This window comes from Fulvia fulva, chromosome 6, assembly GCF_020509005.1.
Source record: "Fulvia fulva chromosome 6, complete sequence".
NCBI lineage: Eukaryota > Fungi > Ascomycota > Dothideomycetes > Mycosphaerellales > Mycosphaerellaceae > Fulvia > Fulvia fulva.
In genome coordinates, this window is record NC_063017.1 from 2,116,823 (window position 1) to 2,143,190 (window position 26,368).

The 26,368-nt window shown below is 53.8% G+C and overlaps 8 protein-coding genes across 8 annotated transcripts; 4 read left to right on the forward strand and 4 right to left on the reverse strand.

Moving 5' to 3' along the window:
• Positions 1 to 22: 22 nt before the first annotated feature.
• Positions 23 to 4,090, reverse strand: CLAFUR5_07017 (putative cation-transporting ATPase; the record flags this gene model as incomplete). The annotated part of the gene is made up of 1 exon (XM_047906165.1): positions 23 to 4,090. One exon carries the CDS (start codon positions 4,088 to 4,090, stop codon positions 23 to 25), a length of 4,068 nt encoding a protein of 1,355 aa, XP_047762782.1.
• A 630-nt stretch (positions 4,091 to 4,720) lies between these two features.
• On the forward strand, positions 4,721 to 7,066 carry CLAFUR5_07018 (Transcription factor lepE; the record flags this gene model as incomplete). Its single annotated transcript, XM_047906166.1, has 1 exon — positions 4,721 to 7,066. The coding sequence occupies one exon, from the start codon at positions 4,721 to 4,723 to the stop codon at positions 7,064 to 7,066; it is 2,346 nt and encodes a 781-aa protein (XP_047762787.1).
• Positions 7,067 to 8,412: 1,346 nt separating this feature from the next.
• CLAFUR5_07019 (putative 54S ribosomal protein L7, mitochondrial) lies at positions 8,413 to 9,607 on the reverse strand (the record flags this gene model as incomplete). The annotated part of the gene is made up of 3 exons (XM_047906167.1): positions 8,413 to 8,536; positions 8,623 to 9,309; positions 9,366 to 9,607. The coding sequence occupies 3 exons, from the start codon at positions 9,605 to 9,607 to the stop codon at positions 8,413 to 8,415; spliced, it is 1,053 nt and encodes a 350-aa protein (XP_047762788.1).
• A 517-nt stretch (positions 9,608 to 10,124) lies between these two features.
• On the forward strand, positions 10,125 to 13,043 carry CLAFUR5_07020 (uncharacterized protein; the record flags this gene model as incomplete). The annotated part of the gene is made up of 2 exons (XM_047906168.1): positions 10,125 to 10,196; positions 10,512 to 13,043. 2 exons carry the CDS (start codon positions 10,125 to 10,127, stop codon positions 13,041 to 13,043), a joined length of 2,604 nt encoding a protein of 867 aa, XP_047763496.1.
• Positions 13,044 to 13,537: 494 nt separating this feature from the next.
• On the reverse strand, positions 13,538 to 15,778 carry CLAFUR5_07021 (NIPA-like protein 2; the record flags this gene model as incomplete). Its single annotated transcript, XM_047906169.1, has 1 exon — positions 13,538 to 15,778. The coding sequence occupies one exon, from the start codon at positions 15,776 to 15,778 to the stop codon at positions 13,538 to 13,540; it is 2,241 nt and encodes a 746-aa protein (XP_047763495.1).
• A 388-nt stretch (positions 15,779 to 16,166) lies between these two features.
• On the forward strand, positions 16,167 to 17,411 carry CLAFUR5_07022 (putative zinc metalloprotease; the record flags this gene model as incomplete). The annotated part of the gene is made up of 1 exon (XM_047906170.1): positions 16,167 to 17,411. One exon carries the CDS (start codon positions 16,167 to 16,169, stop codon positions 17,409 to 17,411), a length of 1,245 nt encoding a protein of 414 aa, XP_047762942.1.
• A 5,103-nt stretch (positions 17,412 to 22,514) lies between these two features.
• On the forward strand, positions 22,515 to 24,875 carry CLAFUR5_07023 (uncharacterized protein; the record flags this gene model as incomplete). Its single annotated transcript, XM_047906171.1, has 1 exon — positions 22,515 to 24,875. One exon carries the CDS (start codon positions 22,515 to 22,517, stop codon positions 24,873 to 24,875), a length of 2,361 nt encoding a protein of 786 aa, XP_047762941.1.
• A 599-nt stretch (positions 24,876 to 25,474) lies between these two features.
• CLAFUR5_07024 (Transport protein particle subunit bet5) lies at positions 25,475 to 26,022 on the reverse strand (the record flags this gene model as incomplete). Its single annotated transcript, XM_047906172.1, has 2 exons — positions 25,475 to 25,929; positions 25,986 to 26,022. The coding sequence occupies 2 exons, from the start codon at positions 26,020 to 26,022 to the stop codon at positions 25,475 to 25,477; spliced, it is 492 nt and encodes a 163-aa protein (XP_047763492.1).
• Between the last annotated feature and the right edge of the window lie 346 nt (positions 26,023 to 26,368).

Sequence of the window (26,368 nt, forward strand, 5' to 3'; positions counted from 1 at the left end):
CACATTGCGCTCGTCAAACACATTATATACGCATCTCCTCCGATATGACCTTGTACTCCTTCCGCTTCTTCGGGGTGCTATTGAATTTCTGCACAAGCTTCCCGATCGCTTTCGCCAAGTGCGGGAACACCTGTCGCTCTGTCAGGTACGACATGGCAAAGTATCCAACGCCCAGAACCAGAATAAAGATCCTGAACTCCGGCGACATCCAGGTAAGCTCCATCAGTCTCTCAAGCCATGGTGCCGGGTCAAACAGCATGTAGCTCGATATGCCGAGCGCGATGAGCATCGTCACGACGAATGGTAGGTTGTGGCGCATCGATTGGCGGAAGGGTTTGCCGACCGAGAGGACGATTGCGGACAGGATGTATTGATAGCACGACATCAAGAAGAGCGTACTGTTCTCCGAGTTCTTGGAGTTCGAGTGGTTCTTGTCCACAACGGGTGGCAGATACCATGGTTGTTGTCGTACAAACCACCAGCCAATGAACTGTGCTAAAACACAGACGACAATCTGACCTAGAAGTGGTGTGAGGACCTTGCGAGAGACAAGACTTGCAGTAGGTCGCTTCACCGAAAGTTTGTGGTATGGTCCGGTCCAGCCCATGAAGATGGCTATAGGTAAGATGAGCGCCAGGTCGATAAACAAGAACTGGAAATCGCCCAAGTTCGAGGCCTTGGCGTACAAGAAGCTGACAGACGTGAACTGAATCGCCGAATACAAGCTCATGTACTTGAAGCAGCTGAAACTCGTCACTAGCGCAGCACGTCCCTCTCGAATGACTGTTGGCACACAGGAGATGTCAAAGACACGGCTCGTGAACGGCGCAGCAACAGAAGCTTCGGCCTCAGAAAGCGAAATGCCGACGTCTGCTGCTTTGAGCGCACCACAGTCGTTGGCACCATCACCACAGAAGCCGGCAGTATAGTCGATGCTTTGTAGCTTCTCAATCAACTCGTGCTTCTCGTCTGGCGACATGCGTGCGAAGACTTGGCCAATCACTAGCATCTCGCGGAGCACCTTCGGTGAGGCATAGTCGATGATCCAGCGGAACACATCGCCACTGACGGCTACGGAGTAGTTGCGGATGTTCGATACGTCGTATGGCAGAGATGAGTCGTGTTCGGCAGGTGGCGGGAGTGGCTTCAGAGTGTTCTCGTCGAGTTCGTAAACAGCATTGTCAACACTGGTCCAGCTTAGCTTCGACAGTGCAGTTTGCGCATCTCCTTCAACAAAGTGCGGTACGAAGCAGTGGGCTGAGCGGTCAATCAAGCCACACTCTCTAGCAACACTGATCGCAGTCAGGATGTTGTCTCCAGTACACATGACAGTGCGGATATTGGCTTCGTTCAGCTCCTCAATGATCTCCGTCGTGGCTTCCTTCAGCTTGTTCTCGAAAATGATGAAGCCAACAAAGTCAAGGTTTGACTCTGCTTCCTCGCGCTTCATTTTCTGCACTTTCAGCCAGTTCAGTTTGAAGATGTGCTTTGTCGCAACAGCGATGACACGGTAGCCGCGGTGGGTGTAGTATGCGAGTAGGTCATCGTAATCGGCTGGAAAGCTTTCCGGCCGACATATGGCCTTCATAGCTTCTGGTGCACCCTTGACATAGACATCACCGCTCTTCTCACCAAACTGTCGCACGATGACGCTGGCACGGCGAAGCTGTGATACGAACTCAAACTCCTTAAGCACGCCAAGCTCGATGGCTCTGCGGCTGTTTGGCGAGTCCTGCTCTTCATCGAGGTCGAACTCCATGCCGGGTGGAGGTCGGGCGACAGATGGTGTCAGTGAATTGTCCTCCTCGTCGTCGCCGCCGGGCATTTCGGAGCCTTCTTCGTACTGCCAACCCGTAAACTCGAACATCTTCAAATCAAGCGGATCTCCAATGAACTTGTCATCCACAAGCCGAAGCGAGTGGCATGTTGCCATGGTGTACAGAATGGCTTTGTTCGCATTGTAGTCCATGGTAGGGTCACGCTCGTAGGCGGCGCCGGGCAGGAGTGTAGAAGAGTCGCTCAAGATGTCAGTGAATCTGTTGGCAGGCCGCGATACAACCCTGACACCAAGCACATCCAGACCATCTTCCGTCAACGTCCCAGTCTTGTCGAAGGCCATGACATCGATCTTGCCCGCGACGTTCACTCGCTGAGGACTGATGCAGAAGATGTTCTTGCCCTTCAGTCGCTGCAATGCAAAGTTCGTGCCAATTGTCAGCGTGGCAGGCAGTGCAGGTGGTACCACGATGGTGATGAGATCCAAAGCACGAACGATGATAAGATGTGGCGCCAGACCCAGACGTATGAAGTTGACGAGGGACGCGATGAAGCCGAGACCAGCGATGCCAGCCATGACTGAGATGTATCGAAAAGAGTCGCGGTAAAAGCTGAAGCCGGATGGCTTTGGAAACAGCATGGATCGAACCAAAGCACCTTTCGTTGTGTTGAAGCCGGTCCTGACAACAAGTGCCAACGCTGCGGCCTCATCGCTTTTATCGTCTTGGGGTCTTCTTGCACGGATGATCTTGGTTCCGCTGAAAAGCATGTGCTTTGCTACGTCCGCGTGCATTGTCGATGCACCTGGAGTAAGCATCTCGAGTGTATCGTCGTTAGCCGGAGTCTTCGAAACTGGAACGGACTCTCCAGTGAGCATGCTCTCGTTGACGATGCAATCCCCAGAAAGTAGCAGACTATCACACGGCAAGGTATCAAGGTTTGGATCGGTGACTTCGTACACGTCTCCGGGCACCAGTTCGCTCGAATCAACATATCGCCAGAAGCCACCTCTTTGCACTCGAATGTCACACTCGAAACGTGCAATCTCTCGCAGGCGCTTCATCGTCTGTCTCGTCTCGATCAGGGTAGTGGTGATACTCACAAGAGAGATGACGAAGATGCAGGCAGCATAGTAATAGTACTCATCCAGAGACCACAGGATCAACGAGGCGATCTGAAAGACGTAGAACGGATGGAAGGCCTCGTCAACCAAGAGCTGACCAATGGTCTTCTGCTCAAGATCGATTGAGTTCTTGCCAAAGATACGCTCTCGCACTTCTTGCTCTTCACCATCGATACCCGCACGCACGGCGGTCACATCAGTCCATGCAGGATCCTTCCAAGTATTGCCGAGCACGAACTTGTCCTTGCTTGGGTGGTAGCAGAAACGTATGTAGCGGTAGTCCAGAATTCGCAACTCGTCCATGATGGGATCATCATACTCGTCGTAATCCTGCAATTTACCCTTCGTGTAGCCAAATACCGACGAAAGCGCCTGGCCAAACTCTTGCTTTCGCAGATCCTTGACCTCCATCTCGCTCCATTGATTCTCAATCACGACCCAATCGCATTCTCCCAATGGTGTGGCTTTGCCAGTCATGCGTACGTACCACTTGGGAAGCCAGCGGAAGAGGAGGTAGCCAAGTCCACCCGTGCAGACACCGATGCAGATATAAAGTGCGAAGCCGATCAAGGATGTCTTGAAGCCAGCAACCACAATGGTCATATCCTCTGTCAAGATGTAGATTTTCTGGCTCATCCTTGACCCACCACCAAAGCCACTGTCCTGCGAGCCTCCTGAATGGTACCGCCGCAGAAGAGGACTGTCGGGCGATCTCCTAGATTCACCCGAGTGCCTCGAACTTCTAGAGTATCCCGAGCTCTTTCGACTGTATTTGCGAGGTCTGGAGTCCATCGATGCACTCTCGCCGCCGTCTTGGGTGGAATCGTCCAATTCTGGCTCGAGGAAAGTGTTTTCGCCATTCAGACTTTGTCTTTCCAAGTCGTCTTCGTCGTAGATGGCCTCCTCAGGAACTCCCTCCTCTGAATCGAAGTCACGCTCTTCCTCGTAGTAGGCGAAGCTGGCAGTAGATCCAGCACGAGAGCGACGGTGGAGGAACGAGCCATAGGCGGTCGGAACACTCTCGCTCGTAGGACCAGAGAAGATTTCATCGTCCGCCATCTCTACATCCTGGATGAAGCTGGCGGCACTGACGTTGGACGAACGCCTGCGGTACATGGCGCTGCTGCGGCGTCGCTCATCGTCGTACTCATCTTCGTCGCTGTCCACCCGCGTCGGCGAGTTGGAGTCCATGGTTAGGTGTAGTATGATATGAGACTCGCGTCTCTAGTAAGTCCCCTCTCAATTCATCACTGTCTGCGAAGTGAATGGACACGACCTGGGCAGCACATGTCTTGAAACATTCGTAAATCCTACATGCACAGGCACGGGCCTTCCCTAGCGAGTCGGGATCCACACATCCCGATCTGGCCATTGCCTGCCCAGACCACAGCTATCCAGCTTCACCAACACCTACTCGTAGACGACATATATACCCTGTATCAACAATTTCTATCATCGCATCGTGAAGCGCATGATCGAATATGTCCAGGTAGCATCTCCTATGCCTCTAGAACCCGTCGCAGCCACATCTATGGCTCGGCCGAGCTCGTGCTAGAACATCTCGGTCTTAGCAAAACTTGTCAAACGACAACGACATGACCATGCCAGGAAGGGTGTAGGTTCATCAGAATTGGGACCTGTTGTCTACGTAAGCAAGGAAATGTAATAACACATCCTGCGGCCTCGATGTAGACACTCCTTATCTGATCAGACCATATGTTTAGGCAGCTAGCACCTATATCCTTATAGCTAAACATCCCAAGAGGCCCACAGCAAGACCTTCCTGAAAGCTACGGCGCCCAGTAATACCCAAAACAAGCAATGCCGACAGATCCCTTATTGCCGGAAGGTCGCAACTTCCCTCGTACGAGATCTCCGGATGCTGCCGAACGCGACAGAAAGCGCAGAAGGAAGGTCCTATCCTGTTACGATTGCCGTAGAAGGAAGCTACAGTGCGACCGTGCACTGCCCGCGTGTAGTCGCTGCACGAAGGCTGGCCAGGCCGCTAACTGTCTGTACCTCGAGGATGCCGCTGACATCCCACTGAGGGAGGAGCCTCAGATCACGCCTACTGACAGAGCGGGAAAACAGCCGGCGTTCTATGGCCACTCCAGCAGACCAATTGGAGCATCTGTCGGAGCGATTGGCGACCTGTTGTCCAGGCTTGAATTCCAAGATGGCCGTATCAAGCAGCTGGAAGCCGCTTTGGCCGCTGCAGGGGGCAGCGTTAAGCCTCGAATGCCACCAACGCCAGACTCCTTCGTTGGCGGTTCCGATCCTGTGGCACCCATTGTAGACCGAGAAACGACATTGCTACGAGGACGATCGTTCAAGACTCAATTCCACGGGAACACGCATCCTGGTGCCTTGATCGCCCGCATACCGGAACTCCACGGCTTCACGAGAGAAACTTTCGAGCAATTCCCTGCACTATCGAGAATCAAGGAAGACATGAGCTCGCTAGAGAACAGGACAAACTATGCTGGCGCAAAGCACGGAGCGGTCACGGACGATGAACTGAGAGCACTGCTTCCCCCGAAAGACGCGGCCGACGTCTTGGTCGAGATATACATTGACAACTTTGGCGCACTATACCACATCGTACATCTGCCGTCCTTTTGGGAAGAGTACAACAACATGTGGTCGGAGATTCAGACTACCAAGGCTCATTTTGTCGCACTCGTGCTGGTCATGATGTCGGCAGCGCAGTGCCTCACAACAGCACAACCCTGGGTATATCGTGCAAACAGCTCGACCGCACGCGAGAAAGCGATAGCGTGGATAGTGGCTGTCGATGACTGGCTTATCGAACAGAGTCAGAAGCATGTCGAAGCTCTGGACTTCCAGATCCGGGTTCTGCTGCAACTAGCGAAACAAGTGGTGGGAAGGAAGTTCAAGCGGACTTGGACAGACATAGGCCATGTCATCAGATTCTGTATGGCAGCCGGCCTTCACAGGACACCTGATCTGATCAGGAAGCCAACCTCAATTCTGGACAAGGAGCTGCGAAAACGTGTCTGGGCGGCGGCCACGGAGCTAGATCTACAGGCATCGTTCGATCGTGGTATGGTGTCATCTCCATGGCCATCCCAAAGCGACTGCCCTGCGCCTGCGCACATCGCCGACGACGACCTCGATCAGGAGACATCACACATGCCCGCTTTACGTCGGGCCAGCGACTTTACCCACGTCTCGTATCTCTCCCTCTCCAGCGAGTCGATCATGCTGCGTCAATCCCTCAACACCTACCTAAACAACATCCGCCAACCAGTCCACTTCGACGAGTCAAAACGCTACACTGAAGAGATCGAATCCTGTCTCCAATCCCTTCCCGAATGGATCGGCTCCTCCTCGGCGATCTCCTACACCATGCTCTCCCTCAACCTCCGCCAGTACCTCCTCGTTCTCCACGACCGCCAACTTCGAATCGCTGAATCGAAAGCGGAGCGTGACTTCTCCCGCATGATCTTGATCGAAACAGCGACCAAGATGCTCGAGCAACATCAAGCACTAACAGACAAGGGCATCTACGCCCTCGAACTCCTCTGCTACGATCAGCTCCGTGCAGCGCTCTCGCTCTGTCACATCGCATCTCTCAACCCACAAGCCGACGATGCGCTCAGTAGAGCTATTGATGATACTGCCACCCGTCTCATTCCGGCTGCGATAGATATGCTCACGGACAAGGTTATCCGCTTCGGCCGTGAGCAGCGTCAGCTTTGGATTCTGTTGGCGGCTAACGGTTTCATGAAGAGCAAGAAGAACCCGAGCAACAGACTCGTCTACATGCAAGAAGCCGTCGACAAAATCACGCGACCCTACTACAAAATCATGGCCTGTCAAGAAGACGCACCGGTGCGAACGTCAGCACCTGCCGGCGCCGAAGGAAGTGGGACGAGAGAATTGTTACATGGCATGTCAGAGTACTATCCACCGACTCGCGTGAGCAATGCTACGCATACAGGCGCTGGAGCTGGAACTGCAGCCGGTGAATTCCCCGTCACGGACACTGCGCCGCTCCTTGATCTCGATGAGATCGCTGCGTGGACTTTCGAAGATTGGTCTTTCAATCCTGCTGATCTAGCGGCGGCGTTCCCTGAGGCTACGTACCCACACACGGGGAATACGCCGTTTCCTTCGGGCAGCGGTGCTTATCCTCCGACTTGAGAATTCGTAACCCGCTGCGCTGGTGCTGTCTTTGGGTCGAGCCCATTTTGGATCTCCCTCCGTGACTCGAATGACTTTTCGAGAAGTCCCGCCGGCAGGATGATTGCACAACTGTCGGACCGTACAGATTGCGTCGGACGCAAGTGCTTGGGGTATTATCACGAGTCGACTGAGCATGCCTCTTACCCCGCCTTGAGCAAAGAGTCGAGATCGTGCCTCTCGCTCCTGATACTGTTCAGAATACGAGCCGCGCATCAAAATCAACCTCGCAAACCATCCCCGGGACTGTGCCGCATGGTCCTCCACAATATCCATAATAAGGAGGAGTAAAATCATCCGCAATTCCTGAGTTGAGATTCCGTACTCATACACCTCGCCGCCTCATCTAGCGAGAGCTCTTCCTCTCATGAAGGTGATGGTGACGGTAATCCGTAAAGTCGACTTCACTCTCATCAGACGACTGCGTCGAGAGCCAGGACATGACGCTATCGGAGCGTTTGGGCTTGTTGCGATGAAGTTGCTGCTTGGCTGGCGGCTCGCACGTTGGCGTTGTGGTGTTGTAATGGGCGTCGTCCTTGGCGATGCGTTCAAGGAGTTCATGGACGGTGATGTTGTAGGTCGCCATGTTGTGTATGTAGGTAACTCCGAACTGGTTCTACTTGGATAGCGGGGTATGTTTTGATATCCTGAATATGATGAAGTGCTCGCAATTCTGCTCCTCTGTATACAAACAGCTTTGTGTTGTTGTTGATGTACCGCAGTCAGTTAGGCAGATGCGATGGAGCTCACTATTTTACATCCCACGTCCCGCTGCCCCAGCTAAACACAGCCTGCACTCCTTATGCGATCTAATCTTATCATGACACTTCGTACGATCTATATCCGACCAGGGTAGCTTTTTGTTAGGCGGAGCTTGAGTCTGTCCGTTCGTTTGACGCCTCCGCTGCCGTTTCCGTCCGAGCATTTCCCACAACTCCACAGGCAGCCATCTTTGCGTACTGCTGCGTCTACAGCGGTTGAGGGGATCCTTCATGAGTAATTCGCCGGCATTAGTGGTGGATTCGTACGCCTGTTTGTATTTTTGATGCTGGTGAGGTGCGGAGACGTGTTTTGAGTTTGGAACAGCCATGCGGTGCGACATCCCGACAATTTGTCGGGATAACGCTTGTGTGGTTGGAATGGCTACGTCGTTCGTGGGATGTTCTTCACGCTTGTCGCGCAGCAAATGCAGGCGAGTCGCCTACAGCTGTGTGCAACGTGGGGTGTCTGCAGCTGCTAGCAGTGGTGACTACTCTGTGCAGCTGCGGCCTGCGTCGGCTCATATCTTATCTGATTGATCGCACCACTTAGTTGACCAGCTTGCCGTGGAAGGGGATGCCGATGCTAGAGAGGAGCTGTCTTCCGTCGCGATCGGTCCTTGCTGAGGTGTGAACGGTGACATGAAGACCCGGGATCATCTTTGGTGGATACCTGTGGTGCGTTTAGTGAAGGGTGTTTGTGAGTGCCAGCACATGGGACGGTGTAGAAGCATGTGCTGGAGGGGAGAGAGTACTCACATGTCATAATTGACCTCCACTTCGGGGAAGAGGGCAACCTCCTCGCCAGTCAGACCAAATGTAATGTTGCCAGAGCTGTCGCCGGATGACCCCTTGACACCCTTCCAGTCCTTGATCTTGGGCAATACTACGTCGACAATTTTGCTGAGGAAATGGTACATGTTCTCCCCCTTCAACTCGCAAGTCACACTCAAGTGCTGGCCTTGACGGATGCCGAAGCCTGCAACGCTCCTCCTGGTCTCGTGTGCAGTTGCACGAACATTGGTGATCGCTTGCGTAACCATACCTGCAATGTGCAGATGCGCACTGTCCTCGATGGCGCCCTTGACCATTGTGTGTACAGTAACGCCTTCCAGTCTCGGCACGTTGCGGAAGGTGATGGGCTTGCGCAGAAGTGGTAGTACATCGTATCCTCTGGGCCCACGACGCGGTCTGTTCTTGAAGTATGGCGAATCTCCAACCCATTGCCTGAGACGTTCCCCCTTCTGCGGTCGTTCGAATGCTGGTGGGTAGTGTGTATATGCCATGGTCATCAGATCCGGCGCGAAGGTATCGTTGTATGTCTGCTCGAGACGTGGAAGAGTGAAGGGTCCGGCATAGAACTCGCGCGATGCTGGATCGGAGGGTGGAGGAGGTTGGTGGGGATGAAGCGGTCCGCGGTAGTACTTTGGTGGACGGAAGTTGTATCTGGAATCATATATGAGCATTGGATTCATTCCATGATTGACTGGTTGATGATGGACCTGCTTGATGGCAGTTGGCGCCTTCGTTTTCGCGCATTGCCAGCCGGATCGAATTGCTCTATCTTCTGCGCTGCCGTGTCGGAAGTGGTGGTCTGGAAGGGCGAGTACTCAAGTTCATCGACCTCCTTCTGCGCGTCTGTCGAAGCATATCTTCGGCACTGCGCGGTCCACGCTGCACTCAATGGTCGCTCCGATAGTCGCAGTCGCCTAATGAAGGCATTGGTAACGGCCTGCAATGCCATGGCTGCTGCTGTGATGGACAGTAGAGCCCGTCAACTTTTGCGGCGAGATGATGCACGGTTCTGTTACCTAAGCAGAAACACGACCAGCATGAAGCTAGCAGCGTCACGTTTCTACCCGTCTGCGGACACTTGCGTGACTTGGACCTTCCAGACGATCGATAAGGGTCTCGATGATGATGCAGCTGGCGAGAGATGATTCTTCTCTTCTCTTCAGCCGTCAGGCGCCACCTTGTTCGACATCACGAGAAACAGCGACGCACGTCATGTGGTGTTCGGGCAACGTGATGAGAACAAAACAATAATCCAACCGCCTAGACTCCGCCCACGGCCTCACACTGACCGCTCTCTCCCACCATCTGCTGCTCGAGCCCCGCGCCTCGCCTCGACCTTCACCTTGACCTTCACCTCAGCTACATGTATCGCCAAGCAAGCGGCACAGAAACAGAAGCCACGATCGCGCCATTCGAAGAGCTCCTTCTGCATGGAGTCCTCACGCCTGCGACACTCCTAACACAGCATGAGCGGCGTGCATCGATTCCTCAGTCGGCGAGAGAAGAAGAATCCGCGACATTCATCACCCCACCATACGGTATGTTCCATTCCCTGCGGTACGCATAAGACATATACAGCATGCACCCAGCAATAGCGTCTTTGCGACGCTTGTCTTGCAGCATGGGCCCAAACAACCGCAAACATGCAATATACCACACCGATAGTGTCGACGTCAGCACACCTCTTCTGTCAGTCGATCCACCGACTAAGAGGCTACATACGCCATCGTCGTGCTACTTGCTGGTGCTAGATGGTGCTGTCGCAAAGGCGAAGAGCTTCACCTCTCTACTTGTTGTCTTCCATTGTTGGAGCAGTCACCTACTACTTCAAGTTGCTGACGAGACATACGCAGGACAAATTCGGCTCTGACCCACCACCACCTGTGAACAAACCTGACCACTTTGGTGCTGTCTTTACGATCGAGGATGATCCGAAAGTCAAGCCCGACAAGGAGGAGGAGGAGCGCAAGATCCAGGGAGTACTCGAAAGATTGCGGGCTTATGGCGTCAACACCATGGTCGAATCGAATGCACGATATGCCCTCCGCGTCGTGTCACCGCAAGGCAATGGCGAAGAGGCGTTCAAGCTGTTGATGCTCCTGGAAGACACATACGAGGGCATTGTGACACCCTACAGTCCGCCTACAAAGCTACTGGGCGCCGTGAACAGGGAGAACGTCACATGCTACCTCGATGCATTACTATTCGCCATGTTCGCACGTCTGGACAGTTTCGAGGCCATGCTATACGAAAACTTTGACGACATCCCGCGGAAGAAGCTGGCAGGCCTCTTGCGGTTGTGGGTCAATATGCTCAGGACGGGCAGGCTCATCGCCACGGACATTACTAGGCACATGCAAGAGTCATTGGCAGCTTGCGGTTGGGAAGGTGCAACTCAACGCGAGCAGCAGGATCCGTCAGAAGCGTTTGGATTCATCACCGGCAAGCTTGAGTTACCTCTACTAACGTTGAAAATGGACCTACATCATGCTGGCAAGGAGGACCCGCAGGACGACCACAAGTTTATCAATGAGCGATTGCTAGAGGTAGCCATCCCAGAGGAACCAGTACAGGGCAGCAATGTCATCACATTGGAGGATTGCTTGGAGCATTACTTCAATAACCGCATTGAAGTAAAGCGGCACATGGAGAACCAACGGCGTAGCACGCTGAAGTCGGCAGAAGCAGGCGACTCGAAAGACCCATACATGTGGCCTGCGAAAGTGGAGAAGGACAGCGGCCTTCACGTCGAAGTAGCAGAGATTGGCAGCGCATCGGACACGCCTTTGGTGCAGACGCCCACTGCCGAAACGCCCATGACACCAGTTGTGACTAAGGACCCACTGGAAAGAGTGAGACCAACTGCTGGCCGGAAACGTGGTGACAGTATCTTTAGTTCACGCAAGATATTACTAGAAGGCATCGATCCAGAGACAGGAAAGGTGGACAACGAAGGTCTTCCCGAAATCAGAGAACGGAAGATGAGTACACGGACAGAGGTACTCATGCCAGCTTGGCAATTCTTCAAACTGCTTCCATGGTATACGGATCACATGCCGACAACCGATGCACAAGTCGCAGCACACTTCAGCAAGAAGCGACCGGTGCTGGGAATCTGCCTGAAGCGATACGCATTCACGAACGAGGGTCAGTCGACAAGACGTAGCACATACGTCGACATTCCTCTCGAGATACAGGTGCCGAACTTTGTCAGCGACGAAAATATGCAGGACGAGGGTCCTCTCGTAACCAACTTCCGGCTTCTTCTGCAATCCGTGGTATGCCATCGTGGCCACTCGACGCACTCCGGCCACTATGTCTGCTTGACTCGTGGCAGTGCCACCAACGCAACAGACAGCCGCAGAAGCAGCTCGGATAGTGAGGACATCGAAGATCCTTGGATGCGGTTCGACGATCTGGCTCGGGAAAGGGTCACATATGTGGACATTAGGCAAGCCCTCAAGGACGAGACGCCATATCTGCTCTTCTACCAAGTACAGCCGATAGGCGACGACGGGCACTCCATACATGAGCTCCCTTCGTACGCCGAGGCTACTTCAAGATCACAGTCCGATCTGGTGCCTTCGGAGAAGCCATATCTCAATGAGCAGCTGGGTTCTGAGAACGCACTCGAGCAAGTTCCATCGAATGCCATGTCGACAGGCGACGGGGTAGGATCCGATAGCATTGACTGGGCAGCCACAACATCGGGTAGACCAAGCCTGGAAATCAGCGCGGCGCTTGAAGATCGCCGGGGTAGACGCAGTTTCCAAGGAGACGAGCGACGAAAAAGCATAACTTTCGACACCTCCAGTTACGCAGGCAGCATTCGAACAGATCCCACGGTCTCGGTGCCCTCAACGCCAGCCGATGAAAATCCGCCAACGGAGAAGAATGGCAACAGCTTTCTTGCCGTGGCCAACATGATCTCCAGCTCTCGCCGTGGCAGCAAGCCCTTGAATGGCAAGTCGAAATCACGACCAACCAGCGCAGGGCCGGATGCGAATGGCGGTCGATTCAGTCTGAACATGACCAAACTCACCCAGCGGATGAGCAGGAACAGCGAAAGTCATGACAAGCCTCCTGTACCCACACCCGACCACTCGGCGCCACCAGAAGAACCACCTGCGACTACGACCGTCACTGAGAGCCTTCCAGACGATCCAGTCTCGACAAGTGATAAGAACAGCGTGGGACATGTCGAAGACGCCAGCAGAGAGAGCGTCGATACTGTCAATGCGGAGACCAAGACTTTGAAGCCTCCTCCAGCCGCGAACCCAGCAGAAACAAAGCCCTTGACCAAGAAGGAGAAGGAGATCCTGAAACGAGAGAAGAGGAAGAACAAGAAACACGGCGAGGAAGATCGTGATTGTGTGATGATGTGATTAGCGTTTCCGGCAGGCATTGGATTAGACGGACATAGCGCGGCGTTATGGGTACAGGACTCTTGCCAATAGGTGGCATGGGCGGGAGGGGTCTTGTGCGTCGGCTCCATTGCAAGGACAGAGCGAGGACAATTATGGGAGTGCATTGATGATACCATGGAGATTGAGTTCGTTTTGCATTGGATTGGGTAGAATTCTGGGGTTCGTGGTTTAGACTGTACATAGGTATGAGCATGATTGAGTATCGACATTATCGTCATCGTCCAAAGCATCCCACAGGTGTTGCTCTCCCAATTTCGTTTCTTCTTACACAAGCGTCTCTTCTCTCCTGGTCTATCGAGATGTGTGGTTCGTTCCTTCGTAAACAATACGTCCTGTCCACACCAATATTTCTGAACAATTCGCAATTCTCTGCAGCCTGCGCCTCATCATCTTGTGGCCGTCACGTTCTAGACATCCAGCAACAAATCTGAGCGCGTCGCCCGTCAGATCAATCATCGAGGTTTCCCGTGATCAAGTTCCTGACTCGCCGACACTTCCTCAACAGCACTCTCATGACTCCTCTGCCGCCGTTGTTCTTGCACGCCCAGGGGTCTATGCCTTTTACTCGAGCTAGATCCATTCCCAAAAGCTTCGCTGATCGTCGCACTCAAGCTCCGCGTCCTGCCATCGGGTGGACTGCCAGCTGCTTGTCTGAGCTGTGCTGCTTCCTCGGAATCAAAATCTATCGACCCACTGGCGATGGAATGGCGCTTCAATGTGCTGCCTGCACCAGGCTTGTAGAGGTCTGTAGGTCGCTGACCGGCTGTGGGGGTCTTACGCCGTCGGAGGCTACCGATTGGTGATCTGTCCAGGCCGCGGCGAACTTCGTCTGCGACGATAGCGGCTAGCGAGCCACTTAGTGGGCTTGTTAGAGGTCCGGGCATGAGGCCGACGAGGGATTGTCTGCTGATGAGCTTGCGCGCACTATTCGGGTTGAGTAGCTGAGCGTTGCGCTCGGGCGAGTCCCTTACTGGGCTGTGGCCTGCTGGTCCCATTGGTGTGGAAGGTGTTCTACTCAAAGGCGTAGTTGGTCGGAGGGAAGACGAGAAGTTGGGTGTTCTCGGCACGGCGGGCTCCGAGGTCGTTGCGTGCATGGGCGGCTTCTTTTGAGGGTCCTTGCTTGCATGGCTGTAGAGAGGCGCCGCATCTGCAGTGTGGACTGCGCTTGATGTGCCTTTTGGTACATCTGCCAGTTCGTCCGTCAATGGCTTAGCATCCAGGTCCAGTGGCACGGAAGGCGTCGACTGTGTTGCTACATCCGTATCTGATGTTCTGATCTCTGGTCGTGGAAGCGAACCAACGACTGCGGTATGTTCGTGATACCGGGGCAACGAGTATCGTCTGGAGAGGGACCCTGTCGCCGAGCCTGTCGCAAAAGATGCTTGTCTGCTTGAACGATCGCCATTGATCTCACGAATCTCGGGCATAGTACGCTCCTCGTCGACCAGGCTGATAGCATCTTCTTCGTCCTCGCCCTCCTGGTCTTCGCCTTCATTCGTCTTGCGTCCGGAGGTGATACACCACACCCCGAAGAATGTGAGCGCGCAACCAGACACGAACTTGATGGCATCCTCGGTCTGCTCGCGTTCAAAGTCGCGATATAGGATAGCACTTCCGATAATAACGGAGAGTGTGAACAGTACAAACTGTGTTGGAATGACCATGGTGGAGTTGAAATTCTGCAGTGCCCGGTTGACGTACTTGATTTGCATGACTGCTGTGAAGATCAATACGGCCAGAAGGAGGTATGTGATCGGGAAAGTGACAACTCTCCAGATGGTGTAAGTTAGCAGCGACGCAACACCTTTCGTTGACAGCGCCGTATAGCCTCCGAATAGACCGACCAGTCCCAGATCGATCAAGATGGACTTGTGCCCGTACTTGTTACTAGCAGCCATGAGCACGACTATTAGGAAGATGGTGATGCCAAGGTATGTCTCAAACTCCCAGGCTGTCACCAGCCGCCAAATCTTATCCGGACTGAGCTTTGGGTTGCTGTCGCTCGCACTCAGCACTACTACCACGCATCCTCCGGTTGCAATAAGCACACCCAGAGCGTCTCTCCAACGAAACTTCTCTCCAAGCAGCAGCGGTGCAATGATGCAATTCGATATGAGGGCCACGACGCCCAGTGGTGACACAATCGATGCAGGCGCGAAGCCATATGCTAGAAAGTTGCCCGTCTCGCCCAATGTCATGAGAGTTATCCCAAGCCACCAGATGGGCGACTTCAGATATGACTTGCTCTTTGCGTGATGCTGGCCGTTGTCCTCATCATCAACAGGCGCTGCAGGACTATCGGAATGCTTCGAGTGCAGTCTCGGGATCAGAGGTTGTGTCTCGGCACTTTCGTCTGGCTGTTGCAGAGTATAGGCATCTCGCGCAGGTCTCCCATTTCGTTGTGCTCGTGCCTCTGCTATCTGTTCCTCTGTGCCATAGCCGCGGTTCGTCGCTTTCCGCTTCTTTGCCCGCCTCTTCTCTTGCTCCTGTGCTTCCTGATCCCTGCTTAATCGTAGATGGGCATATCGTTGCGTATTCAAGGCAAATGAGATGAGGATGTTGCCACATATCGCTGTGACGACTCCGATCAGACTCGACCAGCCGCCGGTGCCGTCCTTGGAGCTGCCCTTGTTGAAGACGAAGCTGGTCGTGACGTCGGGTATCGCCGCGGCAGCGTCTGCTGGTAGAGACATGTTTGCACAAAGCGCGCCGGCTGTGGGCGTGCAGGTCAAGTCCTACCGCATGTCCACGTAATACTGTATGTCCCAGGCGACAGCACAGCTGATGTCCTGGCAGTGTCGTCGTCGCGTGAGGCGAAGTAGCTTACATGTAACCAAGCGAGAAGAGACGCGGGCTGATGAAAGAGAAACACCCGTCAGACAGGCTTCGATCCGCGGGACAGGAACCCCCTGCTTGCTGACTTCAACATCAACAGTATGAAATACAGTACAGTACCAACTTCAGTCCGGCGATGAAGATCCGCACGCGGGACAGCAAAGCTGATCATGATGAGTGTCGTCGTTCCCAATCTCGCCGCTCTCTCACGCGTGTCCTCAGCAACCCGACGAGGAATTGCAGTCCATGATCAAAGACGTGGCCGAGGATCGAGTTGAAAACATCATCAACAAACTTGTCAGCTTCCATACACGACATACGCTATCCACGCAAAACTCCACTACACGCGGAATTGGCGCAGCACGAGACTGGATCTACAAGGAAATGCAGGCATCGGCCGAGCCATCCGAAGGCCGAACGAAAGTGTACTTCAACAGCTACATCCAAGACGTCGACGGTAGCCGTATCCTCTTTCCGGTCAACATCACCAATGTGGTAGCGCAGATCGATGGTACAGATGACTCCAACCGACTCTACGTTGTGACAGGACACTACGACAGCCGAGCTTTAGATGCTCTTGACTACGAAAGCTATGCTCCTGGCGCCGATGATGATGCTAGCAGTGTTGCAGTCGTGATGGAAATGGCACGCATCTGCGCAACTAAGAAGCCCAAAGCCACTATGATCTTCGCCGCCGTAGCTGGCGAGGAACAGGGTCTCTATGGTTCGGCCAATCTAGCCAAGACTCTCAAGCAGGCCAACCTCAATGTGGCAGGCAATTGGAACAACGACATTGTGGGAACGCGCAAAGGCCAGCCCTTCGCTCCGATCAACGACTACACTATCCGCCTCTTCGGTGCTAGCATCTTCTACCCTAACGCATCGACCTCCACGCTCCAACGATCGATCGCCAGGATCGGCGGATGGAACGATTCCCCAGCTCAGAATCTCGGCCGCTACATCGCAGAGATAGCGGCAGGCGCAGCGAAGTATGTCGGCATGCAAGTAAAACTCATCTATCGTCCAGACCGCTTCACAGAAGCACTCGAGGACTTTACACATCAACATCAGGACCCGCGCGTGCAAGATGGTCATCAATATGGTGATTTGATTGAATATGTGGACTTTGACTACACCGCTCGTGTTGCGAAGGTGAATCTCGCGAGCATGTGGTCTGCTGCCAATGCACCTGCTGCACCTACGAACGTTACGATCATTACTGAGATAGGGTCCGGAGCGAGTAGTCTGGATGAGCCACTTGACCTGAGCTCGAATGATAGTCTGTTCTCGTGGAACGCTTCGAACGATACATTGACTGCGAGTCATGAGCTGGTGTGGAGGTCTAGCGGTGCCTTGCAGTGGACGCATCAGTTGGCTGTGGATGGGTCTAGCGTCAGAGTGCCGCTAAGTAAGGATAACTACCAGTTTGGCGTGAGGGCTGTGGGTAAGGATGGGAGGAAGAGTCCGGCTGTGTTTCCTTTGCCTGCTTAGGCATAATCATGAGCTGGGTCGTTGAATATATGGAACTCCTTGTCCGCTACTTTCCTAGAATCATTTACACTTTGGCTTGATCTCTTGGCACTGGGCGTCCAGGCATTCCACTCTCTGACATTTCCAGCCATAGGCTGACCCTCCACGACCATCGTGCTTGGACAGAATTAACTTCTCACAGCCAAATCTTTGCTCCGATCCCTCCCATACCGACCTCTTTGTCGTCTCGTTCATCGCCGTCACTCTGTCCAGCCTGACGTACTCAGTCGAGATGATTTCCCCAGGATATGGATCAATTTCCGCCGTCTCTACCCCACAGACAGGTCCATCAGGCGCGAATCCGCACTCCTGGAGACGAACACCGGAGTGGCCCCATTTGCATTGATCGCCCATTGTTCCCGCTACGATGGCGTACAGAATCCCTGCTCCGGCTGCGCATATCACAAGTACCGAAAAGATCATGCAGATGCATAACATAGATATGGTACATTTGCGCCTGCGTCGACGGCGGGGGCGGCTCGGTACGGACTGTGCGTTTCCCTGAACTGTTGGCGTGGCTGGGGGAGCACTCCCATGTTGTGCAGTACTTTGGTAGGCGGGAGGCGCTGCGGCAAGTTCTGAGACGATGCTGCGTTCGTCAGCGCCGGCAACTGACTGTCAAGAGATGTTAGTATGGCATGCAAGTTCATCGATCGTGGACATACTGAGTAGGAGGGAACACGGCCTAGAGGGTGTGGCTCCTGAGTAGTACTCATCGCTCCAATTATCATGAACACCTTCCTCGGGTTGTGTTATACTTGATGATCGGTTCCGTCGGTTCAAGCTTGAGTGGGAACTCGACTCATGTATGATATTTGCTAGGTTGAGCATAAAAGGTCAAGAGTTTTTGTCCTGCAGCCCTGCTAAGTGAGCCCCCACGCCAAGCCAAACATGTGAGCTATCATGGTCTTCGCATTGGGCTTTACACACAATTTCCCGCAGTCTTTTGCCGGTCACCTACCGCCTGCCCTTGAGCACTTGCAGAGAATTTACGGTCATCCTTTTTGTAAAGAGAGCTACGATGTTCGGAGCGTACGAGACTTTGTGATACAGTGTTCTTCCTCAGGTTCACATTGGTGGAGAATTGACAAGTTATGTGAGCTTGCTAATTCGATGTTGAATAACAACGCAGGTAAGCTGGGCCCTATCAAGTTTGATCTCGCGCCAAGCTAAACATGTGAGCCCGTTGTGCCTGTCGCAACTAAGTTTGCCCGAACGTTGTCGGGTTTCTGTCGTGTTGCCCAGGTCATTTTGTGGCACTGTCCCTTATTCCGAAGGAAGAGCACAGCTCCCGGCTGCCAGTCTGAGGGCATGAGCCAGAGCATGCAGTACGGCAAGTTCAATAGCATTGATTGCCTTGGTTCTCTTCCGAGACCGTGCTGCAAACCCTCACGACCATACACTCCAAACTGAGAGAAGCACTTTACTCTTCTGCTGCCCTTGCATACGTCCTCATTCCAGAAAGCTGGTTCCCGGACCAATGCTGAGGTGAGGTGCCAAGCCGAGACTGGCTGTGTTAGAGGATCCTTGACGTATGCAGGCGGTGGGGCTGGCAGTTCTGCGGTCGTACTTTGCTCACCGGCGCGAGGTAGTGCCTGGTGATCAAGCCAGTATACGTGCGACCATGCAGTCTGGGTAACATACAAAATAGGATGGGGCGCGACCTAAGATTTGCGTCCGTGCAGAATTGGCCATTGCACCAAGGAGTAGTACCATTTCCAAAGTATGCCCTAGCTCCTGAATTATATCGGCTCAGATCTGAATGAAGACCTAGTATATATACACAAGTTGCTGGGGTGAGGATATGGGTCAAGACTTTGACCTCCGCAGCCCTACCAAAAGCTAGACCCCACGCCAAGCCAAACATGTGAGCTAACATTACCATTGCATTGAGCGTTACCTAGAGTTTGCGTTTGCTCCTGCCAATCACCAGCCACCTTGCCTCTGCAAAGAAATCCCACCTGACACTCATTCCGCGTGCATCCTATGCCAAGTCTAGGTCTTCAGACTCAAAATTTGGAGTCATGACCGAAGCTGTCAAGCGCCACCAAGCTGATCTCGTGACTCTCTCACAAGCTGTTCCTCCCTTGACCGTCATCACATCGTAGTCTCGTGGCTCCTGGTCGTCCCGAATTTCAATATGCATGATCTGATCGCCGAGCCGTTATGGAGACTCGGACGTCAGACGCCGATATTCCCACACGCTGCACACGATTGTGATTACGCACGATACCAGCACTGTGAGTGCGAAGACAATCATCAGAATCTTCTTGAGTGGAGAGATTTCCGCCGCTTTCTGGATGCTTGCACGGACAACAACTCGTGCTTCTTCCAGTACTCGAAGGTCCATGGCAGTCAGGGTAGTTGACTGTGCTTGGCTTGTTCTTTTGTGCGCACACTGGGGTTATGGTTCTCTTGTATAGGCCGGTCGTGGTGCCAAGATTCCCGCCGGGATGTTAGGTGTCACCAGAGACAGACTGCTTGCATGTTAGATAATTCAGTATTCTGAGATTATCTGTGATACGTACAGTATAAGATGGTACACGGTCCGAGGATGTGTCTTGGGAGTGGTTGGCATGTGTGGTCCTACATCGTGTAATGTGTAGAGAAGCTTGAGTTTTGGTACCCTCTGAGAATGAGAAGAACTTTCACAAGAGAATTACGCAGCTCCAGAGTAGCTCGATATTTCCAAGGCCCTACATTGAGGATAGCCGCGCCAAGCTCATAAGCCCAGCAAAGTATGCCACACTGAATCTGACAGTCTGCGCCGAGATTTCCATCGTTGCTGCGTCGCCATCCCTTATTCTGGTCTCAAGATAGCATAACGCTTGGATATTATGCTCACGTACAGGTCTCAGGCCATCACGCCAGGGCAGCGAACCCAACGTATCCAAAGAGACAAGTGCCTGCTAATAATGCAGTACCGACTACGCACAAAATTCTGCGCTTTCTTACCGAGACTCGTGGCGGTTCCTGGTCGTTGCTTCTTCTGGCGGCTTCGACTACGCGAGGCTCCGTGGAGCGCGAGGGTCTGGTTCGGGCTTTCCTTGTGTAGACCGGAGGCGGGACCGTCAATTCTGCTGTCACGTTCCTTTCGCCATCTCGAGGAAGTGACTGCCGGGTGGTCAGCACCTGATCGACAGTATGTGATGTGTGACGTACAGTGTATACGGGAGCGCGCCTCACAGGGCGTACTTCTGTTGTGGTAGACATGGTCATCTTGAATGTCTTCGACGGGAAGTTGGTATGGCTTTGAGCTGGAGAAGATCTGTAGGCTCACAAGTGTGGCGCATTCGGTGACATTAATACTCGGGAAGAGATAATCTTTGAGGTCAACGGCCTGAGGACAGCGTCCCAAGTCAGCCATGTGACCTCTGCTAGCAATCCAAATCCGAGGTCTTGTAATTCGCGCTGCGTTTGTAGCAATTTCGCATCGTAGCAGTCGACTTGGTCTCGGCAGCATTCTCCTTCGTACAGCTTCGACATCAGGAGTTGCCTCTATACGTCTGACCAAGCAACATATAGTGTCCAGCAACAAAGAGCACGACCCATCCCAGGATGTACATTAAGGTGCAACACACGACAGCCCCGTAGTCGCGTCGTCTGATGGTGCTGCTTCCCGGGCCTTGAGCGACATTTCCACCTTCCTCGACGATTCTTGGATCTGAAGAGATTCCTACCTCAGAGCTGGAACATCGTGGATAGATGGGAGGTCGTGCTGGGAGCTCTGCAATTGCACAACGTTCGCCGTCACGAGGTAGTGACTGCATGATCATTAGTGCTACACCTCAGCCGTCCTTGAGCAACTCACCGAGTATGAAGGAGCTGATTCTAGCGCAAGACGTTCGCTCGACAGGTCAGATCTATGTTGGGTGGACTGCTGTCATTGCGCCGGATGAGAAGGCGTTAGCTGAGCCGGGTGGTCAGGGTCGGAAGTAGGCACGCTGAACCTGCCTCGTCCTGGCAGGAGTATATGCATTTTCGAGGATGTCTTCTCTTTGCAGTTTGCCTGACTTTGTTACTTGAGGTGTCACCAGTTGGTGCTACATTTTGCAAATTTTGACTCCCAACCTTGTATCTACAAGCAGCTGGTAAGCACATTCACTGAAGGCTGCATGCTTCGGTGTTCCTCTTGGCAGCATGAGCAGTGCCCGAGGGCCATCGATAGTGCATAATAGTCCAGGTACGTGACTACACGCATCTTGGATAGAGTCGGTCGGGAGGAGAGCCAATATCTGAGATCAGTATTTCTCAATCATGCTAGACTGTGCTATGCAGGTGAAGGACGTTCGACGAGCCCAAACGTTTGTTCGGTCGGCAGAGAATGGGAGTGTCACAAGGGATCTATCGTATCAGTCAAAGGGCTTTCTCAAGATTTGTGGCATGCTCGCCGTTCCATATCTACTCATTGACATGCTTCTCACGGATATCAGGAATAGCGCAGCAAGAGAAGCGTGTGTACTGGATCAAGCAGGAACAGGCAATGCCCAGCTTTTCGATGAGGTCAATGTATTGCCGGCAATTCAGAAACAGCAGCGATGGGGAAGAAGCACATGGTAACACCGAGACAACGGAGACTGAGAAGTCGTCGTTGGTATGTACCGTCGCTTCCTCGGCACATGGTAGCCGAAAATGGCAGGATCGACGAACAAATGGTCCCAGCGCAATGGGTCGGCTCCAAGCTGTCGGTCGCTCTACCACGCATGCACCCGCAGCACCTTCACTTTGTAGAACATGGCCACCAATCCATTGTGGACACTTCCCGTCCTGCAAACAATGTGGCATCAATCGCAGGAACGCGGCCAGTCGCTGCTGAGAGTGTCGCGTGGGGAACAAAGAGCCTGCAAGTGTGCATCAGCAGGAATGCGACTTACCACAAACGCAGTTGCCGCTTCCGGAGCGCTTTCACAAAGCATTGTCGAAAGGTAGCGCTGCCCGTCTTTCCTGGTAGCCTTTCCAACACGCGCCATGGTACTCACTGTCTGCCATCTTTAACAACCGACTGTGCGAACGATGGAAATCCTTCGCACGCCAATTATCACACACGCACTGTCGCCAGCCGCTATGGAGCCAGTTCACCAGGCGGCTCATACTGATGCACTTTCTATGCAGAAACCCAGCGGCAACGATTCCTTGCATCCACACCAAGCATCTGCCTGGAACTACGACGACGCCCATACCGCCGCGAAGGAGGCACGCAACAGTCCGGTTGACAGCCTTCTCTCTGCGAATGGGAAGGTTCCGGATCACCAGATCCCACAGGCACCAAGACTGCTTGAACATGCAGCAGCCTCACATGACAGCCTGGGCCATAGCGAAAGTGTCGAGAGAATGGACATTGCTCGTGTCGTAGCACCAGAACTTCCCGCCGAAGTCGTGATCACCTTACCGGTCGGCTTGGAAGATGGTTCTTCTGTCGAAACCCAGAGTTTCCCGACAACAGAATCGTTGCATGGCTGTCCGCCGCAGGTGACGCGCCTGATTCCCAGTGTCGTCCCGCAAGGTGAAGAGTCGGACTGCAGCACGGTCGCAAACCCATGGTTTGCGCCAACTCGAGGCGTTGTATGCAACTCACTTCACGGAACCTACGCAAGGCCAACTGAGACATTCACATCTTCAGTGTATAGCCCCAGCAGCACTTTCCTTCCAGCCACAAACGGCGATGCAATAAGGCCCAGGATCACGGCCAACACGCAGCCACCCGTAACAGCAGGTACTTTCGGGTCGATGCACACACCCGAAGTGAGCGGAGATGCGCGAGTGGAGCACGACTCCCAAAGTGCTCAACACAACCCAACGGACGAGGCACCAGCTGCCGTGAAGTTCCAAGAGGAGGCCACGACGACAACAAGCAGCCTGGATGGCACCTCGCCTGAGACAATCTCTACGGTCGAAGAAGCCGCTACGCCACGGGATGGGAGCATGCCCGCTCAAACGCGGAGTAAGGCTCCGCCATTGTCGCAAACGCCAGAACCTGCAGCAAATGGTACTGCCCTCGCGGCAGGTCTGTACGGCCGTGAGAGGAACCAGAAAAGAGCGGCCACGAAGGCATATCGACAACCCATCACCCCACGAGCATTGCGATCTGCGGACAGTAAGAAGCCCGCTGAATGTGCTTCTTCGTCAAGTGCAGCCTCCACTGAGACGACAAAGCGAGCTGCGCCTGAATTTGGCAGCCCCAAGGAGAAACGCCAAAGATTGTCCAGCACTGCAGCAAGTACTCGCGCTCGTCGTGCAACGCATCCAGTGGACGCTGATGAGCGAAAGTCGCAAGTGCCACAGCAAGCTTGGGAGTCAGTACCAGCACAATCGGATACCAGTATACGGCCGATTCGGGACGTCGAAGGCGATCGTCGATACGTTGCGCAGCTTCAAGAAGTTCTTGAGGTACGAGGGAAGGCCAGGAAAGCCGACATGGGCAGGCGACAGGCAGCGCGCATCAACGATCTGCTCAATCTCGCCAGCTATCCCACCGCTGATGAGGGGCTGTTCCTGACAAGAGAAGAAGCAACCGACATCGTGGCGTCTGGCAAGTTCTTCAACGGGCCCATTTTTACCGAGGGCCAGCAAGCACTACCATTGCAGACCGTCTCGCAGTTCTGCGATGAGTACTACGATGACGACACAATGGTCTGGATCCAGGATCCTGAGATCAAGCCTACCAAGAAAGCCCAAATCGCCCGGCAGGTGAAGATGCGACAAGTGAAATCGCGCCTCGCAGGCCCTCTGTCCGACAAGCCATGGAACTGTCTCGAGCTCGCGACACACTCAGATGATGGTTTGAAACCCTCATTCCTCAACACTGAAGACTGCCGACTCTTGACCAAGCTCAAGATTCCCGATACCCAGGACAAACCAGAGGCTAGGCGCCGGGCATATCTCCCAGGATACAAAGAGGTCGAGAAGTGGGCATTGCTCGCGCAAGCTGGTGCCCTTACTGAGCCGCACCAAGACTCTCACGGCTATAGCACTTATATTACCATCAACCAAGGATTGGTCGGGTATGGATGGCTATCATTCCCAACTGACGAAGAGAGAGCTGCTTGGCGCAGGAACCCAGACATCTTCCGGGGTGGCCGGTGGCGCTATGTCATCTTGAAGCCTGGCCAGACGGTGTATTTTCCAGCCGGTACCGTCCACTTTGTGTTCCGACTGCCTGATGGAGGCAACACTCTTGCTTTCGGCGGCCACGTGTTACGATGCTCGAACATCGTGCATTGGGTCAAGACTCTAATTGAAGAGCGTAATGCAAAGGACGTTACGAACGAAGATCTGACGGAGTCGGCGCCAGGGTATCTGGCAAGAGTCGAGAAGTTCGTGAAGCAAGCGAGGATTACGGGCCAGGAGGCCAAGTGGGGTGGGGAAGAGTCGATCACGGAGTTCTTGAGGCTGAAGGAGGAGTTCTTGAAGAGGAAGCAGAAGTGAGAGAGTTGATCGAGGTAATGCGGTAATGGATGGTGGGATGGATGAAGAGGTGAGAGCTGTGGCACGCGACGCGACTCGAGGTGAGATCCACGGGCACGGACGATTGGCGGGAATAAAGCTGGGCGAAGCATTGCTATTACGGAACTCCATTGCTGTATCACCACTGGGCAGAGTGCCGCATAGCTCGTTTCATCATAGCAGAATATCTTCGACATCCTGATCATGGATGTCGCTATTCTAAACCTCCGAGTCCGTACCAGGAGACGCCTTTCGGTGGCATCTCGAATGGACCTCATATGTTGTGCCAAGCTGTGACTCTACCGTGCTACCATTGAACGGCATCGCAATGTACTGATGCATGATCAGCGCAAGAGTATGTCTAGTTATCGACTTTCGTTTGTCGATGCTCGTCGCCGCTCCCTGCGATGAAGATGACAAGCAAGTCAAGCTTCGGACCTTCCTCCGTCCCTGGAGTGCTGTCCGGGATATGTGGTTGCAAAAAATATGTCGTGACAGTCTGCTGCAGATGCGAGAGCCTCGTCCGGTTGGCGGGCTGATATAGTACCACGTTATGTCGCTTACGATCCACGCGATTCAGATCATTGTTGCGGATGGAAGATCGAGGCGATGAATGTCTCCAGACCACCCTCGAACAGCTCATTCGCCACGCCCGCACCCTTTGGATGCTCAACTCCGGCCAATGGACTCTTGACAACAAACTCGACGTACAGCGTCGCCCAGATTTGATGCAGCACAGTGCGCATGTTCCCAACGCGAGTGTCGGTCAGCATGACGAGCTTGAGCTGAGTCGGAGTTTCGAAGTAGTGCATCTTGTACTCTCCTGTGCGGTAGGAAAGGAACTGATCATCTTCACCGCCAAGCTGTCGGCACATGCGGCGGAGTGAGAAGATTGTGCCGAAGATGAGTTTCGCATCGTCTTCAGCTTTCATGGCCCGCCGCGTGGCAGTGGAGAGGTGACCGTTAGGGGCTGATGAGGCCTTCTGGGCCTGTAGCGGCGGTTGCGGTGTCCATCGTTTAGTGTAAATGCACTCCGCTGGGGAAGTTGGTCAGCTCGACATTATCCTGGACGGCAGATGAAGGGCTGCGTACTATGGCGATCGAAGATGTAGAAGGCGTAGACGGACATGGTCGCTGTCGTTGCCGGAGAAGCAGTGTCGCCTTCACTTCATCGCCTCCCTATGGCTCTGTTCACCCCCTAGCGCAGCGGCAGGACAATATGGAAGGACCGACGCCACTGCGGGTAGGCATGTGCTATGCCTGTCGGTGCGGTAATAGTTGGGGAGGATTGATGGGGAGGGCAAAACGGCATTGGCTGAGTGAACGACAGCACTAATTTTGAGATGCAGGGCCAAGCTTCGGCGAGCGCTGCGGGGCCCACCTTGTTCTGCATATCGTGCACATGCTACCTCTCAGTACCGTGGACCGTGGTCGTCTGCTTATCCATGCCTGCACCTTCCACCACGCAGTCTGGC